Raw genomic sequence first — 20084 nt, forward strand, 5'->3', positions numbered from 1 at the left:
AGAGAATTTTGAAGAGAGGGAGGGGGAAAAAAACAGTTAATAAATACTTATTAGCTGACTAGTAAATGACAGTGGGAGAATGTGATCCAAACCAGTAACAATTTGAAAGATTTGATTTTTTTAAAAATAAATGACTTAAGTTGAGACTATTACCAATGAAGTTATATTTCTTTAAGATTTTTGAATGTCTAAGGAAATTATTTTAAAACATGGACCATTAAGCAGCAGAATAATATCCCCAAGGAATCATCAAAAGCCCAGATGAGCCATTAAAAACTCTTCAGAGTCAAATAACACTTCAAGTCTCAGCTCTACATTAAAGGTGTATGTGTTAACAAAATTAAAATGGAACATTTAACCTATATTTATAAATAAGGTAAAGTAAAACCTTACATGTATAATGTAATGGTAATACAGAATTTCCTATATCCACTACCATCAGATTTTATTCTCCCAGTCATGTAAGATCCTCATTTTCCAAAGTGAAACCACATTATATTGGGGCATGGCAAAGTGAATGCAGGAAGGCAATACCCCCATGCCTATGGCACATAACTGCTGTCACAGTTCCAGAAAATGAAATGTGTCAAGGAAGGCATTTTTCAACAGATTATGCTCTATTCTCACTTTTGTGTGCAGAGTAAAAACCACTGCACAAGCAGGAAATGTATAACAACTTAGACAGATCTTGGAGACACATCAAAAGAAAATCCTTGAACCATAAAAATAATTGATTTAGCCAGGCTGGCATGGCTTAGTGGTTGGATTAAGAGGTCACAGTTCGATTCCCAGTCAGGGCACATGCCCGGGTTGCAGGCTCAATCCCCAGTGTGGGGAGTGCAGAAGGCAGTTGATCAATGATTCTGTCTCATCATTGATGTTTTTATCTTTCTCTTCCTCTCTGAAATCAATAAAAATATATTTAAAAATAAATAATTGATTTATCTATACCTTTTTTCCTAAATAAGTTTGAAATTTATTTTAAGCAAAGTTGGGGCAGAATGTATCTATAGTTAGCATTTATTGAAGTAAGTTATTCTCATAACTGCACAAATCAAATAATAAGAGCTCTTTATTAACTTTCAGTATGCTCATGAGAAGACACATACATATCGACATTTTGCAATTAAGATACTCATAGAATCTTATTAAATGGACAGTGTCATTAATAGCATAATCCATAACTATAAAATTTGTCATCTAATTTTAACATATCAAATGTCTAAGATTTTACTTTTTCTTCAATTATAATTTTATTTCTTAAAGAATTCTAAAAGACAAGTGGGGCATGATTCAAAAGTGCTCTCTAGAACTTAATTTTAAATTACAGAGTACACATGTATAATTGAATGATTTTAAATATCTTCACAGATATCTTCTAGAAAAGGTTTTAGATTCCCACTTTAATTGGACATTATATTTTCATATCACTGTACCTTTAAAAGATTGTGTTTTGAAGACAAATATTCTAAGTACTTAATAACTCTTTAAAATTAATTTTAGCAACAAATTTTGGATTAAAATAATAATTTCAGACTATTTATTTTTACCAAAGCACTGAGCATATATCATCTGATTTATAAATGTACTCATCACATTGATATAAAGCATATTCAAAAGCTAAATGGATTTAAGTTATATCCATTTAACCTATGTTTCCTTTCCCAGGAAGGACAAAATGAACACAGAATACAACAAAATGATAAATACACACTATTAATACACACTATTTCTATTTTACACAGACTTAAGTACAAATCAGAACATAGCACTCTCCTCTTAAAGACCTATGATCTTTTTTGCCTAATAACTGAAGTTCTAGCACCCTAGGATATCCAATATCTTTCCAGCTTTCTCCACTTTATACATCACACTCTTCGGTCCAAATCCGAATTTAGAAACTCCTCTATCTAGTCCCTTCATTTTTGCACCCCTAACCCTACACTTTTACAATCTTAAGTGTCTCTTCTTCATCTTCAGGCTTCAAACTTCATTAAGGGCAACATCAAATTTTATTAAATTCAAGTTTTTGCCCTGGCCAGTGTGGTTCAGTTGGTTGAGCGTCACCCCAAGCACAAAAGGTCACCTGTTGGATTCCTAGTCAGGGCACATACCTGGGTTGCCCGCTGATCCCCCTGGTAAGGGCTTGCAGGAAGCAGCCAACCCATCTCTCTCTCTCTCAAATCAATGAAAACATATTTTAATTCAAATTTTCAAGAAGGTTTCTCCAACAGCCTAGCCAAAAGTGGTTGCTGATTCTTCAAATTTCCACTAGCAACCACCACTCATCTAAATTCCTGCTATAGCACTTGAATTGACTGACCCACTTCCAGGTTTGCCCCATTTAACACTTCCCCAAGGTCAGCCAGAGTAACTTTTTATTCAGAAATGTAATTGTGATCATGTCATTTTCATGCTTAAAACCTGTGTCTCTCCATTATCCATAACAATTAAGTGCAAACACATACATGACTAAAAACTGCTATGTTATCCTGTCTTCTCCCACTACCATCTGCTGCAACTCCTTCTTTTCCCTGTGACCTCACACATACTCTACTTCTAACCCTATGAGTGCCATTCAGTACCTTAAAGATAGCAAGTGTTCTCTTTCTCCTGCACTTCCAGCCTTCTAACTTTGTACAGTGTTTCAAAACTACTCTTTACATTTCTCTATGCCTGGCTAACTCCCACTTACCTTCCTGAGCCTAGATTGTGGCCTTCACACTGCCCTCCATCTCCTGGTATACATCCCAATTTACACCATTCATCACTGCTTCTGTAAGCGTTTTCTCTCTCATTGGATTATGGGTTTTGCTGGCTGAGAACCACTGAGTTTCTTATTCACCATAGTGTCCCCAGTGCCTGTATTTGTGCTTTATATCTAAAGGTTGTTTAATTAATAGTTATTGAAAATATGAATATCTCAATAACCACCACTCTTATTGTATTTGCTCAGAAAAGAACTTTTAAAGTTGTTCAAGATACAGTCTGTAAGGCACTAATCTCTTGACTGACCTTCCCCTCTACTGAGCTAGGCAAGTAGATGATCTGATCTAAAACTTAGAGCCAAGTAACAGAGAGAAAAAAAGATCATTTGACATTTCTTAACAAAATACAGTCTCTGTGACCATAAATTGTGTAGTAGTAGTACTAGGTAAGCAAGAGATACAGTTAAGTAAATGAAACATTGTTGGTAATAAGAAGAATGCCAGAATAACACTCAAAGCACACTAACATATTCCAGACTATTTTGCCAACTGGTTTTGAAAAAAATGGGCAAGTTGTTTTATCTCACAGAATCATAGTTTCCATTTCCAGCAAATAGACATTTTGATTAGATTATCACTAAAGTGTATTTATAATTCTATCATTCCAATTTCTATTATTGAATTAGGTGACAACTAAGATTAAAGAATCATAAATGTGCCTTTTTTTCTTCTTTCTATCAACTTTTTCTGGTTCTAATAATATTATGACTTCTACTACAAAGAAAATAAAGACTCCCTTAAAGGTGAAATTAGCATATTAGATTGTACCAAGCATATGCAAGCAAGGGAAGATATCGTATCATAATTAAATGGTAGCTTCAATAATATCGGATACTTTAACTGGTATCTGTACTGTTGGTCTCGTTGAACCTGAAACATAGGAAGGCACTCCATAAAGGTCAGGTCCCTTCCTTTACTGACAATTCAGACACATTTTAGACTTAAGCCTAATTCGGCTTTTAGACAATCTTCAATAACTGAGTTAAAAACATTGGATAGACATAAAAAGTCCATGATCAAAAAGTGTCTTCAATCTTAGCCTCAAAAACTTAAGACACTTGAACTTCTTTATAAAGAATGATTGTGAGGCACAACCATTCTACAATTTACAGTTTATAAAATATTAAAATCATAACTTAATGGAGAGAATAGCCATATAAGTTTAATAAACCTTCCCATTTTTCCATTTACTGTATAAAAATTAAAATGAATGATAATGAAGCACATCTGAGAAAAGGCCACTGGGAGAAACTGCAGAGCAAAGCAAAACCAGAAAGAAACAGATAACACATGTTAAAACATTTTTGGAACTGATAATGCTAATCTGAATAAATACACACATATAAAGAGACTACCATTTTCTCTCCACAATCTCTAAGTAGTGCTGCCAAATACGGGAGGATTGGAGCCATTTGGGGGAAACTGCTGAATCAGGAGCATGAGTCAGAAAGTAAACCCTTCGCACAGAAAAAGTGCTTTAAAAAGTGCTGATACCTCATCCACAAACAGACATGCATTCGGTTCAGCAGGTCCGAGCCTTCTCTAGTCACCAAGGCCCCAGGCACTCTTTCCTTCCCGAGCTCATCCCCTCGTATCATGTGCATTTAGAAGAAAGTGATTCCTCCAAAGGACCAGAGTTTATCTGTGTCTAAATGTTGAGGTAAAACACACACTACATACTGCCGGGGATGTCCGTAAAGATGTCTCTAAAAACTAATGGCAGAACATTTTCTAATTCAAATAACAAAAAAGTCTAAAATGAAAATAAAATTAGGCAAACTAAAATAAAGGCTTAAATCATGAGGGTAGTGGTTTGTCAAGGGCGGGGGGGGGGGGGGAAAGGATACTTATGTAATACCCTTTGTAATACTTTAAGAGGAAAATAAAAAAAAAAAAAAAAAAAAAAAAAAAAAAAAAAAGGCTTAAATCATATTACAAATTAACTGAGAGACACAGGGGGAAATGGCTTGACAGTAATGTCAGGGAAACTAAGAAACCTTTTCTCCACAAGCCTTTAAGATCTAAGCATCCCTCCCACCTGGTCTAGACATTGCTCTTCTCTGAAGGTGGCAGCAGGGAGAGATCATAAGTAGTTACCCTCAGGCTGATGAGGATATTTTTGGCACAAGCGGTTCAGCAAGGGCACCCCGTGTATAATTACCACAGGGTGATGCTCCAAGGTTACGGCATCCTTGGACAACAAGGAATTGATTGTTCTCTCTCCTCCCATGGCCCAAGACAAGACCTTCTCATGCTGAGACTCTCCATCAGCGTCATTAGTAAATATTAAAATGCCACCGTTTATAAAATTACTTCTTATTGATCTCATTCGACATTTATTTTCTAACGCAACAATCACAACAGCAGCAATGATTTCCCACTTGGATTTCAGCTCTAAGCACTCCTCTGTGAGCTGAATGGGTTAATGGTCCTAGCTCTTCTTCAGACAGAGCCTAAGGCATAGAAGGAACAATGTAATAATTAATCAAAGCAAGCACTGTTAAATTGGGCCTAGAATTTTTATTTGTCAAGATAAACTCACCCTATTTGGATCTCAAATCTTATCATTTCCTACTTTAAAAGCATATTTCTATTTCATTTCTGCAATCTCCACAAAATATAACATCAAAAAAGAAAAGGCCTCAAATAGTTTAGCTATATTGTGTAGTAGCCAGTGTCAGTCTTAGTGTAAAATTATGGAAATTGTCCTTTGAAACTTTTCAGTAAGCATAATGACATCCCCTCCTATGAAACAGTAAATAACCACACAAAGAATTCTGTAATAATGCATGTGCAGCGATTTCAATGATCAGAATTCTCTCCATCAATGAATGGTACTAACATCCTTGTTTGGCATTTCTATTACATCTTCACACAACGTTCCACAATAGCTATAACATCTTGTTCTTAGTTACGATGATGAATAGCAATGCATTTTAATTCATACTCCTGATTTTCACCCTTTTCTACCCACCTTAATTTGCATTTGGCTACACAGTCTGAAGTGAAATAAAGCTTCATCTCTGAAGACTTGAAAAATTTATAAAGAACTATGTTGTCCTTCATTTTTATCAAACGTCAGTGTGACAGACTAGGCCAAAATATTGCAGTTGAGTAGTTAATTCAATAAAGTTATCAAACTTTATTTTCTTAATAAGAATTAGTCCTAACCAGTTTGGCTCAGTGTATAGAGCATCGGCCTGCGGACTGAAGGGTCCCAGGTTCGATTCCGGTCAAGGGCATGTACCTTGGTTGAGGGCACATCCCCAGTAGGGGGTGTGCAGGAGGCAGCTGATCGATGTTTCTCTCTCATTGATGTTTCTAACTCTCTATCTCTCTCCCTTCCTCTCTGTAAAAAAATCAATAAAATATATGTGTTTTTTTTTTTAAAAAGAATCACCTGGGTACTTTTTTAAAATGCAAATTTCCTGTGCCACAAGCACTAGACATTTTGACAATGTAAGTCTAAGCAAGGACCCAGAAGTTAAATTTTTAATAAGTATCTTATAGGGTCTTAGTGTAGGTCATCCCTGGATGTCACCTTAAAAATCTCTGAAAATGAATTAGTTAATGTCTAAAATGTGAAGTTCCTTGTCATTGAACTATGCCACATCTTCACCAAAACTGTTTTCCCCAATTACAATTCTCCTATGCCTACATTTAAAAATTAACTAGGTTATTCATAAGGTTTGCTAACATATTTTATTCATATCAGCCGTTGGCAAGATTGTGACAAATACAGTGTCAATACTGTCCAACCCACCTCACTCACAGTAATTTACCCATCCAACCTCCTACTCAAAAAAAAGGAGAAACTTCCATCCTAAGAAGCTAAGGATGGTATTAATGATAAGGGTTAGCTAGCTAACTTAATTAGGCACACAGGAAGTGAGGGTCCAGGAGGCATTTCTGGCCTGAGCAAATAAAACAGCCATAAACAAAGGACAGAGGTATCTCTGGCCTGAGCAATTAAAGCAGCCCTGACCTGAGCAGCTGGAAGAGCAGAGGGGTAATAAAACATCCTCAACCAGGACACCTGAGAGAGAGCCATAAGGAAGTTCAAAAGCAACTCCAACCAGCAAGATAAGTGGAGAATGAGGGGCACCATGCGGGCTTTGAGCTTTGAAACTAATACTATGTAGCAGAGGAAAGCACGGGGGTCCCAAATTAGGGAAAGGGTCCAATTAGAAAAGGTCATGTTCAGACAAGGAGCAACAGCCTTTATAAACCCAGAGACAAAGAGACTCAGCAGATTACAGATTTTTTATTTTTTCCCATTAGAGAGAGAAAGAGCAGGCTTTTCCCATCTGGGGGCCCACCCCAAGGAGTCCCCTTTGGGAACACCCCTGCCCAGATGAAGTTTGTATATGCTTTCAATAAACTTCTACATTTTTATGAAAGAAATCTGTTAGTCCACAAATTTATTCTTCAACTTCGTCGGACAAGAACCCAGGAGAAGAAGTCTGAACCCCGAACCCCACGTTTCATTAATTAAATATTCTATAAAAGATAGCAATAAAATTATAGAGAAAATGTGTAAGTGAAAATATCCTTTTTATGTAGTTTTGAGACAATGTTGACAAAAACAGAGTAAGAGCATGGAGTAACACCCATCATGAGTTTGAAAAGATCTATTCCACTATTAATAATTCAAATTTCTCAATTAAACTGAAACCGGGATGTAGGAAGATTTAACTGACCAACCATCCCAGCTTGATTTTAGCACTGAAAGCCCCCCTGGCCCAGAAAACCTTTTAGTCCCAGGGCAACCAAGATTGTTGGCCACCCTATTTCCTGCCTCAATATTTAGGCATTAATTTTCAAAATCCGTTGAAAATTTCTACAATGACCTATTGAAAGAGAATGGTGAGGTAGGATTTTATTTAGGAATTGGTCATAAAAAGTTGCTTTAAATTAAAAAATATCAATACACCCCCCCCAAAAAAAATTTGGTTTTCTTTTCACTCAAAGACTTATTGAAAAGGATCTCTAAAAAATTATCATAATTAGGAAGCAATAAATATTTAATCAATGTATAATAATAAAAATTACTGGGAGGAAGGTACTTTGAGATTTCTAATATATACATATCTATATGCCTTGAACTTTTATCTGATGAGGTGGAATGTCTTCTGAAATGGCAGCAATTACTTTAAAAAGTAACATCAATCTGGGCAAAAACAAAGCAACCAGAGAGACAACCCATCGATGCCCCTGATTTAGGGCCTGGCTACCCCAAGTATAAAGAGCTCACAGGCTAATGACTCAGAACTGCAATGAGGAGGGTGAATAACATTTCCAATGGTCAGGAGAGTGCTACCTCATTTACAATAACACTAGGGGGTTTGCTGATCACTACCTTCTGACAGATCACTAAGGAGTAATGATTCATTACAGTTAATAAAGCTAAATACTGTGGAATCATTCAGGAGGAAAATTATTAGCACATCTCAATTATTCACAAGTTGAGCTCTCCTCTGTGCTTTATTCATTAGAAAATTTGAAAATGTTTTTCACTAATAAGAAGAGTCAATAGCTTGTTTGTGCTGTTTTATTCATTTTTTCTCAATTTATCTTTTGATTTTTGGGTGTCTTGACTTCTTTTAAATAGCCTGTGGAACCTCAGTGGGAAGGATCCTGTGGCCCTTTTTCCTATTCCTGGTTAATCATAAGTAACAGCTTTAAACTAGAGGCTTTTCTCATTATTTTCAAAAATCACATAGTTGCCTGAGCCAGACAATTCCATGCAGGACCCAATTACCTCTGGTCTGGCCTATTGTAACAGCCTAATAACTGGTCTGTCTCCGGTCTCAGTCCCGCTCAATCCATCCTCCACCTGCAGCCAGAGGGATCTTTCTATCAAACAAATCTGATCATGGCATTCTCCTGCTTAAAATCATTCAAGGGTATTATTGCTTGAAGAATTAGGTATAATTATGACACAGGGATAGGCTCATCTCCAGCCACTTCCGCTCCACCTCTTCTATGCTCTGACTGTACCAAATCATGTGATTCCTCTAACAAAATGAATTCTCACTTACTGTTTCTCTGGCCAGAATGCCCAGCTCCCCTTTCCCTGCTGATGAGCTTCTACTTCACCTTCCTGTCTCAGCTCCTGCTATGTCCTTTAGGGTGGCCTTCTCACTCTCCTTAAGAACAAATCCAGAGGGAAACCAAGATGGCAGTGTAGGTAACCGCTGGTACTCGCCATCTCCCACAACCACATCAAAGTTAAAACTAAAATACAGAATAACCATCATTCAGAACCTCTTAAAATCTGGCTGAAATCTGGTTGTAGGAATGGAAGTCCTACAACTAGAGAAATAAAGAAGAAAGCACATTGAGACTGCTAGGAGGGGCAGAAGTGTGGAATAGGCTGATCCAACACCCACACGTGGCATTTATTTAATTGAGAGGGATATCTCTAAGGCCCCCTGTGAAAAGCAGTGGGCCCCAGCCCCATACCAGATCCCTAGGACAGCGGTCCAGAGCTTGGAAGAGAAGTCTCCATAACTTTGGGCTATAAAAACCAGTGGGGATTGTGGCTGAGGGACGTGGAAGCTGCTGGAGTCCCAGATATTCCTCTTAAAGGGCCCGACAAACTTACATGGTCCTGTATTATTACAGACATGGAAACCAAGAATGAGCATCAGTGTATGGACAGGCATTACATGAGGAAGAGCAGCCTAATTTTCTCAGGAAGAAATAAAAGCATTCGGATTTGGCAGTCATTAGGAATTTTGGGACAAAGGTATATCATGAAAGGAGTGTTGTAAGAAAATTTACCAAGCAGTACTGCACAATCTGCATGCAAGCAGAGATCCTAGAGACAGGGACCTATTCCTGAGACAACTACTGTGATTTAGAAGTACATTTTGCAAGCTTAAAGAGGAACAGTTGAATTGAGAGACTTTGGAAACTAAGAGAAAGGAACAGCCAGGTACCTGGTTCCTTTGGAGCATTTACTGAAATTTCCTCCTGGAATGCCCTTATCCTAGGTATTTTCTTCACTGTGTTTGAGTTCAAATGTCCCCTTCTCCCTGCAGCCTACCCTGATCTCCCTACACTCCCAGTCTCTCTCTTGACTTTCTTTATTTTTTCCCACAGCACGCATCACTTTCTCACACTCTAGATGAAACACTACTTCATTCTGTGGTCTGCTTCCTCAATAAGGAATATATGTACCCAGAGAGGAAACAAGGTAGAGGGAGGGTGAAGTGGGTAAAAGGGGGTCAAGTATATGGGAACTGAAGGAAACTAGTCTTCAGGTGGGCAGCATGAAAAAGATGTCGAACTATATAATCTTATGCATCTGAAAATAATATAATGTTATTCAATGTTACCACAATAAATTTAATTTTTAAAAATGAGAAAAAAGAATATATGTACCCACAAGGGCACAAATGTGTCCCCTATGGTCGAGAATAGTGTGTATCCTGTAATAGGTGCTCCGTAGGTATTTGTGAAATGAACAAACTAATTGGAAATGGTGTGGGAAGAAGTCTGGGATAAAACTGCAATCTCTGCTACAGACAAACTTTCCAAATGAGGATGTAATTTGAAGGTTAAGTGATGACTTGGCACTTGGACAAATTGACTCTAAATTAAAATGCCCTGAAAATGAATAGCAACTATAAGATCATAGCTGGTAGGAGGTTCCACAGGAATGGTGAATTTGTACTTTGAGAATTCATTTAAAAAAGAAAAAGGCACCCAGCCAGTGTGGCTCATTGGTTGAGCACTGACTCATGAACCAGGAGGTCATGGTTTGAATCTGGGTCAAGGCACATGCCCAGGGTTGTGGGCTCAATCCCCATTGGGGGCTGGGGGAGAGGCGTGAAGGAAGCAGCCAATCTGTGATTCTCTCTCATCCTCTCCCTTCTCTCTGAAATCAATCAAAAATATTTTTAAAAACCAAAAGGCAAGTATCTAGATACTAAGGAAAAGAAGACGAGGGCAGATACAGGAAACACCAGAGAGGAGGATTAGGAAGGGGCAATGACACGGTATATAAGGAACAATTGGAAACTCTAAAGGGGGAGGGATAATGTGGTGTCTCTGAATCCCAGGAACAACCTTGAGAATAAAGTGACAAATTATGAGATTTTGTATTTTTTCATACAAAAAAACAAAACACAGAAATGTTTGAAAGCAAATAGAGTGGATGGGATTTTAAATATTAGGTACGTATTGGTAAGTTTTGGAGCTTGAGTCACAACGTAACTAGTTATAAAGGAGATGGTTTTAGAGAAAAAAAGATGCTTTCCCCCACAAACACTAGGAAAGAAAAAAAAACCTACGAGAGAAGGATTAATGAGAGTAAGAAATATATAAAAGTTGAAGTGTTACATTTTTGATAGACTAGGTGGAGAGATGATATGCCAAGGAAGGGATAGGACAGCTGGGACTGGGGGCACAGAAAGAGAGACAAGGTCTAAAATAGCTCCCATGGGGAGAGAGCTGGGGAGTACAGAAAAGACAATTAAACAGACTGCCAAATAGCAGCAGAGAGCAGATTGAAGTTTGAAAGCATCCAGTTCTAATGAGCCAAATCTGCTACGCTGTTTGCCTCTAGCAGTGCTCTCTCTCCTGGGAGAAGCAGCAAAGGGAGCAGGAGTTAGAGGTAACCTGTTCCCAGGAATGTGTTGGATGAGGTCAAGGTTATTAATGAAGAGGCAAATCTTGTGGTCCTTGTTGGGAGTGAAAATCCACCTCATCTGAAGCAAGGAGGGCAACAATGGGTGCATCCGATCCAAGGAGGGCGGGACAAGTAATGATTGTGAATCCCAAGCTGAAAGTTGAAACTTTCAAGGAAATTAGAAAGCTTCTAATTTTCTAATTTCTCATCTCCCATTCCTCTACTCCAACCACCCCTGCTGAGACCACAGGAGCTGGAAGAAGCAGAAACTAAATGAGATAAGCAGATTCTTGTCAGAGGACTGCTGTGAAGGGAGCGCATGCAGGTATGTGTGTGTGTGTGTGGGGGGGGGGGGGAAGAAGTGGGAATGAGGTGGGTGTTAGCATCAATACAATAAAAAGTGGAAATCTAAACTGCATTCAGTTCTAACACATTAGGGTCACTCACTGTTAAATATACTCCATGAAAAAAAAAATGTTTCATTTTTTTTTTGTTATATACAGTTTAGATTACTAAATTATTACTTTCATATAAATATAGGCTTTGCTTTTTAATCAAATCTTCCCACTTCCTGTCGGTGCAATGCAATCATCTAGTGAAGAGGCGGCCCCTCCGCCCCTCTGCCTTCTCCTCACCCCACTCTTCACATTGCTCATCTGCTCCAACCACCTCCACCTTCTTTTAGCTCCTGGAATCAATCAAGCTGATTCCCAGCTCGGAGCCCTTGACAGCCTTCACCAGGCCTGCCAAGCTCTGCCTCCAGATCTTTCTGGACAGTCAGGTCTCCTCTGAGGTGTCACCTCCTTGGAAAGACTTTCCTTGTCAATATGAAGTAGCCTGGGATGTACTCTTTTCCCCATAACCTTGTTTTGTTTTGTCTTTTATTATTAAGACATTTTATCTATAATATCTTGCTTTTTTGTTGTTTTGTGGTCTGCCTCCTCCATTTACAATAGAACCTCCATGAGGAAATGGATTCTGCCTGTCTTGGTCACCACTGTATCGCCAGCATTTCAAACACTTCTGAGCACACAGTATACACCCAAGTACTTGTCTAATGAATGAATACATGATTTTTTAAAACCTTAGTATTTTCATGCTAAGTATGATGGGAAGTTACATTGAGTAAGTGTTTATTCACAGGCTGTTACAAAAAGGGTAAAAAGGGTATTACTGCTGTCTCAGAATATCCTGAAAGATTTCATCTGTATTATTCTAAGCAATAAATATTAGGAGAAAGTAAAATATTGAGAATGAGAGGATAGAGCAGGGGTGGGCAACCCCTGGCATGCGTGCCAAACATGGCACGCCAGTAACTTGCTGGCATGCGAAACCCTCTCTTATAATTTTCCATTTACAACTTTTTTTCTTAATACCAGCTTTTTTATTTTTCATATAAATTTAGTGTAGGTGCATCTTAGATAAATAAATAATTTTACATAACAAGATATCTTAAAGACCATAGACATGGATTGACGAGAGAGGGGAAGAGCAATTTCTATGCCTCTGCCTAATTCTCTTTGCCTTCCTAGATTCAACCAGTGTTTGGTTTCATCCACATACGCTTGTGAATCTTTGTTCTCAGTGATGAATTTTGTTAAGTCTCATAATATGAGTAGCCTGATGGATGAAAGTAGTAGTTCATGCATATCTCTGAAGGTCACGAAATATAAACCTGATGTAAAATCTGTCATCAGTGATGCAGCAGCAAAAGTCCCACTGATAATATCAAACGGAGTCATAAAGTTTTCTGTCAGACTATCAGTGTACATGTATACATTGAAAAATAAATGTATTTTTCATTATCATATACTGTGTTTTTGTCGCTCGAATGAATTTTATTATTTCTTCAAGGTTCTTCACATACGTACACCTTAAGAGATATCAAGTAGGCGTAACATGTTCTCAAAAAATTAGGGTTGGCACGCAGAAGAATTTTGAGTCAGAGATTTTGCTGATTTTGGCACGCACTCACAAAAAGGTTGCCCACCCCTGGGATAGAGGATGAAACATCCTTAAAAATGAATCTATGTAAATTTTAGTAAGATAATAAATAGACATAAAAATGTTTATGCTATTTTTATAAGGCTCAGGGAAGTCTGAAAATATAGATATATTTGATAGAATCTGAAACAGTATGGGATTTAATTAGAGCAAATACAGAAATGAAATGTCAGATAAATTTTCCAAGATATAATGTCTATAAATTGTGAGTAATATTTATGCTGTTTGTCTTGCTATATTAGATCTAGAAAGCAGGCTTAATTAAGAGGTTAAGAGGAAGCAGATTTTAATCTCTTCTTCATAAAAGAAAATATCTAATTTAAGAAACTCAGTCTCCATTAAGTTTTCATATTTTCTGTGAAAAGCATTCTCTGTCAGTTTATTGTTTTGTTATTGTTTTGATTTAAAAGGGAGGCGGGAGGGCCCAGCAGGTATAGCTCAGTGGTTAAGCATCAACCTGTGAACCATGAGATCACAGGTAGATTCCGGTCAGGGCACATGCCCAGGTTGTGGCTCAATTCCTAGTAGGGGGCATGAAAGAAGCAACCAATCCATGATTCTTTCTTATCATTGATGCTTCTATCTTTCTCTCCCTCTCCCTTCCTCTCTGAAATCAATAAAAAAAATATTTTAAAAAAATAAATAAATAAAAGGGAGGTGGGAGGAAATATTAAAACCTACAGTCCTAACAAATAATTAAATATTACAAAACTTCTAATGACCTTATGTAAGACATTATATACTAACCATGGCCTTTTGAAATATGAAGACATGTTAATTACATAAGGAATACATAAGTAAACTTAAAAAGCAATCTGCTTCAAAATTCCCTTAAGATGTCCATGTAGAAGTCAAAAATCAAAAGAATTAATAAGGGAACCTCAGACAAATTCCACTGGGGAGACATGCTACAAAATACCTGGCCTGTACTTTTGAGTATGTCAAGGTCAAGAACACCAAGTAAGGTTGAAGAATGACTCCATCTTGGGAGTAAGAAGACAAGCAATCCTTAAATTGATGTTGAAACAGGGGGGAAATAGCTTGGATAGAAATTATTAGGACAACTAATAATATTTGACCTTGCTCTAAGAACTAAATGGTAGTAATGGTATCGTTAAATTTCCTGTTTTAAAATTTCACTGTGATTTTGTAGGAAAATGTCCTCATTCTTAAGAAAGAATCATAAACTAGCAATAAACAGGAAAAAAGAATGGATAGATAGGTTGGTGGATGGAACTAACGAAAGGCTTCTAGGACTGTCAAGTGAAACAGACACTTCTCACGTGTCAGTAACTAGAATAATAAGCAATTGGTAAGTTATAAGCAGGTGTGTCAAAGACAGAAGCATATACGAAATACACCAATAAAAATTGCAACATCTGCTATGTTTAAGTTCTAACAATATATGGCTACTTCAATAAATAAGATGACTAAAAATTGAAATTTAAATGTAAATATTTTCTTAAATTAAAAGCCTTTGTAAATTGATTGTATTCTTTATCAACATATGGCATTTTAGAAATACACTATGGTATCATTTAAATATGAAGTTAAAAAAACTAAATAGAGGACTTAAACCATATAATATTTTACAGAAATCAAATTTCCAGTATAGATTGATGAGTTCAATGTTTACTCACTGTTCTTAAAAATCTTAATGTTTAAACTGAAGTCATTACTATAACAGAATGCTAGAAAATGACAAACAGCTTCCAGGTGGTTATTTCATGATTCATGCTTTAAAGAGAAAGAAACGCTTATAGAGATTATGTATATTGCCCAATTTTCAAAGAGGTGTTATTTGACAGGTGTAGAAAAATTGCAATGCTCTTCACCCTGTTCCTTGGACAAAGCTTTCTACAAAGGTAAGAGATATTTGATTATGTAGTTTCCCACCTGGCTTTGAAGTTTGAATGTTTCCATGTTACTGCCTATGTTATTTTCTATAGTACTATAGTTTATGCATCATAACTAGCGTTTTGAGATTGTTAAAACAATATTGGTTAAAATATTGAGAGCTAAAATATGTCTTTCTTTCTCATTACTTGTAGAAAGGGTACAACACAATATACATACATATATGTATACAATTACGTGGATAGTATATTATTCCTCTCAGACACCTTTCAGGTTCCAAACCAACTAGGCAATGTTCAGGCCCCGAACAAAGTACTCTAATTATTGTTTCATTCCTTTTGACAATTTTACTCTCCTTAGAGAATAGAAAATTGGGGTATACCAATGCTACATTGCGTCTTAACAAATAGCACACAGCATGTAGCTTATCCCAAAGCAGAAAAAGAAGAAAAAAATATGCTTTAATTTTTTTTTGGTCAAGGTTCATCTGGGGAAATCGACTGACCCATTTTGACATTAAAGTGCTGCTTTAGCACATGTGTCCGTGCAAGCACACACATACACATACATACACACACACACACACACACACAGGAATTTTCCATTGAGGTTGCACATAGCAGCATATCAAAGCTCTGTCAGTGACACCCTGAATCACCATCCCCAAGGCAAGGATGTGCATGCTGAGTCCAGGCTGCTCACTAATTATGCAGAATTTACTTGAACCTTAAGTCTTTAAAGAAAAATTATGATTATAGAAAATCCAAGACTGTAATAAAAACAGAACATCATTATCATTTCTAGGGAGTCATCTCAGTTGCGTTTTTTTTTTTTTTTTTTGCAGTGAGTATTCCTGAGTTAATATTACATCTGCAATCATCACCACAGCAAATCTTCATATTAAAAGTATAAATTTAATATTACAAAGAAATAAGAGGCAAGTCATCATTTTCATCATTGTGAGCTGAGACAAGCATTGTGCATATAACATAATGCCATTATGAAATAAAGAAACGTGATGGTATATCTCTGTTTTTACTCACCAGTTGTTTCCACAATGCCTTCTAGGATGACGACAATCTCGAACTGTTCAGTTTGCATGCTTCGCTGGGATAGGTCATAAAAGGGGCTTTTGGCATCGATCACGTGGCAAATCGTGAGGGGGGAAACAAGAAAAAGTTGATCTGCCCCTGTACTAAAACCTACATCCAGTTCAAGTTGATCAAGGGGAAGGAACTCACCCTCAGGTGTCTGCCGAGACTAGACAAGCACACAGAAAAAGAGAAGAAATCACCACTTGCACTGAAATTTTCAAGGCAGCCTAACAGTAATTTACATCATTGCCAACATTCTGCACTATCAATCATCAGCAACAAACTCCAAACAAATCTTTATGCAGCTATGTTCTGGCAAATGGGCCGAAATCCCACATAGCTCATGCGGGACATCCATGCATTATTTATAATATACGACTTACTATAATTACCATTCCCTAACTCATGAGCTTTGGAGAAATGCCTGGTCCAACAATGGCTGTTAGGACAAACTGTGCAACTGAAAGCACATGTGCTACTTCTTGACATAAATCGCTGCATGGGAACCCATTGCATGCCAGATATTTTCTCAGAAAGCAAATAAGCAGGCAATTCTTATGGAGTTTGTTAAAGCTGAAGAAGGTTGATCAAAATTTAAAGTGAGATTTATTTCATTATTACAAAGAAAAACTTAAGAATTTATTTTCCAGGACTTTTAAAAAGCAACAAATAGATATAAAATAGAAGAGTGAATATGTTACCATATTAAATTATGTTATGTACACACACAACAGTTCACAGTAAAAATAAAAGGCAGATGCTATTATTGAATGGCTTTCAAACTCCTAATAATAAATTGCATTAAAGTTGTTCACTTCTCTATTTATTTTGTGAATTTTAAAGTAGTGTACAAAATTGGGCTAAAGAGAAATTTTTAAGACCAAAATGCCATTTAATAATCTATATTGGATAAACTTATGGTTTATTAAAACTTTCATGAGGCAGCGGCATCCAATATCAATCAGCATAAATCACTGTAAACCTTATTGAAACTTAAATATGCAACTATTTAAAATTAGCAAACCATGAAAGTAAACCTATTTTTATTTTCTATTCATTTTTACTTTATTTTCCGTGTCTGTTACTTATAAGGATCATATATAAACAAATATTAAAGTTTAATTTATATAATGATGCTTGCTGTTTGTGAAATGGGGCTTGGAAACTTTTAACAGGTTCTTTGCAAAGCTAATTCAATGAACAAAATAGTATCACAGAATCTGTTAACAGGTCTGTCCAATGAAGTGGTAGTTGGAAGACAAAACCCTTACTTTCAAAATTCCAAGAAATACATTGGCTTTTTATGTAGAATAGATGAGTGTGAAAACACTGAGAAATGTGCTTTAGGAAGATGTACTCTATTGCAAAACAGAACCTAGAGTTTCAAATTTTGGGCAATTGTACGGCAGCAAGTGCCACAAAGAGTTTCGATAGCAGAATTTCAGAGGCTATTTTCTAACTAATGATACTCAGGACTTTTATTTATGTAGAAAAAAATCCAATGAAAATATTGAGACTATTTATCTTCTCTACCTTGTGAGTGGTTCATTTAAAAAAAAGACATGAAAGAGATTACTGATAAGAAAAATCCATGAAAAAAACCTGATAGTGCAAAAATAAAAACAGTAGCTCTACCAACCAATATTAGAGAAAACTGGGTGTTTCTGGGCTAGTAGAAGTCACCTATGTTTCTGAACCTGTCTTCAACCTAGTAAAATATGGATGAGACCAGATTCTTTTCAACTACACAGTTGTATAAGTATTAATTAATATAACACAGTAAAAGCCAAAATCAAAACAAAAACCCTGTGTCACTGTTATCTCATCTACTAAGAAACAGGTGCTATATAAACACAAGGTGGTACTCTGATGTTTATAATTGATAAACAGATAATTGTTCATTTATTAACTATTCTAAGCTCTGAATTTTCAGTACTAAATGGAAGTGTTCACAAAGATAATTCTATAAAAATTTCCCATTTGTTTAAAAAATCATTTTCCCCAAAGAAGATACATTTTTCTAATGAGTATATATGTACCTCAAAATTAAATTTATCTTCCTTTTTTGTATATATTTGCTATTAAGCCTTTGCCTCATTCTAAAAGCTTTTGAGTAATTAACTTTTAAATTCACTGATCATCCAACAACCCATGAAAAGAAGTAGCCTAGAAATACCAGGTAGGCAGTCTATCAGGAGAATGCCAACCTAGAGTAAGAAATATTTTGTTTTTAGCAAAGCAGTTTATTCACATATAGGTAATTTAGACTTAAATATGCATGGAAATGCTCTATTCAAACTCCATATACCTTCTTATTTAAAAGAAATCTGCCCTATATACTCAAAATTATACCTTCCCTCCCACCACCACCAATGCTTTATGTCCTATCCAAGTATTGGTAGGAAAAACTTGGCACTGTACCTCTTACGTGGCACTGTGGATAAAGTAGTAATATTACATTGCTTTGAAAGATGTTTTCCATGTTTATATATTTTTCAAGTAAGTGAAATTCCCTACGTATTAATTGAAAAGTATTTGCCAGTGGATACTATCTAATTTACCCTTCTTTTAAATGACTCAGAGACTCTATATCCCCAATTTTATCTTCAGGTCTTCTTTATGTTAGACAATCAAATATTTCAACTTTCTTACCTCCCCGATTTTTGTTTGCTTTCTTCACTTATTATAGACTGGGAAACCTATTAATCACTGTGGATTAAATAGAATGCTTTTTTATTTATAGAGAGGAGGATGTGGTTTTAGTTGGAAGGTGCTTAGAGTTGTGGACTTGTTTAAAATCTGAGCTCCTAGTTAGAGCAAGTTTATGTTCAATCAAACACCTATGATGTTCTAGAAACCTACATATGCCTACAGAATACATTTTCAGAAGCATATACTTCTACTCTAGGCTTACAAAAAATTCTAATCTAGGTTTTTCTAATTCTGATGCAATTGCAGACATTTTCTGGGGCCAAGGGGAAAATGCATAGTTTTAAGTCTCTGGACTTGTATAAGCAGAGTGAGAAATCTTTTGTTCAAGGAACTGTGATATACACATGTATATGAAAAGAAAAGGGAGAGGAGAGGAGAGGAGAGGAGAGGAGAGGAGAGGAGAGGAGAAGAGAGGAGAGGAGAGGGAAGGGGAGGGGAAGGGAGGGGAGGGGAGAGGAGGGGAGGGGAGGGGAGGGGAGGGGAGGGGGGAGGGGAGGGGAGGGGGAGGGGAGGGGAGGGGGGAGGGGAGGGGAGGGGGGAGGGGAGGGGAGGGGGGAGGGGAGGGGAGGGGGGAAAGGGAAGAGGGAGGGGGAAGTGGAAGGGGAAGGGGAGGGAGAGGGGGAGGGGAAGAGGAAGGGGTTGTGCATGTCCTTTATAAAATTAAAGCATGATCTCTACCTGGACTATGTAATAAATCAGCAGCATTGATAGTCCATTGATATTTCTAATTCTCTTATTTAACTATCAATTGGCCCAGAAATTTTGACAATAGGTGTAAGAAATTTTAGATAAAAACCAATTTAACCTTTATTATGTTATCTCTTATGATATATAAGAAGAAATCTTTCTTTTATAGAGTAATTTGTTAATGGTTCAATTATCTCCTTTAGTTCTTTAAACCTCCTAATTTCAAAGGGAACACAGAACCATGATCATTTTCTAGATAAAAATGTGTAAATAGATATGATGGAGATCAACAATAATTCAAAACAGCTGCTAAAGATTAGGATT

The 20084-nt window shown here is 36.7% G+C and overlaps 1 protein-coding gene across 4 annotated transcripts in view; it reads right to left on the bottom strand.

The window, feature by feature from the left end:
* KCNJ3 (potassium inwardly rectifying channel subfamily J member 3) overlaps positions 1 to 20084 on the bottom strand; it is a 214437-nt gene that overhangs the window by 185213 nt on the left and 9140 nt on the right. For 3 of the 4 annotated variants that reach the window (XM_070422968.1, XM_070422966.1, XM_070422965.1), the window contains one exon: positions 16311 to 16527. The exons of the other annotated variant lie outside the window; for it this stretch is intronic. In XM_070422968.1, coding sequence (XP_070279069.1) covers positions 16311 to 16527 — 217 coding nt within the window. The remainder of the gene's footprint in view (positions 1 to 16310; positions 16528 to 20084) is intronic. 4 annotated transcript variants of the gene reach the window in all.

This window comes from Myotis yumanensis, unplaced genomic scaffold, assembly GCF_028538775.1.
Source record: "Myotis yumanensis isolate MYYU_CA2020_CCGP unplaced genomic scaffold, mMyoYum1.0.hap1 SCAF_8, whole genome shotgun sequence".
Taxonomy (NCBI): Eukaryota; Metazoa; Chordata; class Mammalia; order Chiroptera; family Vespertilionidae; genus Myotis; species Myotis yumanensis.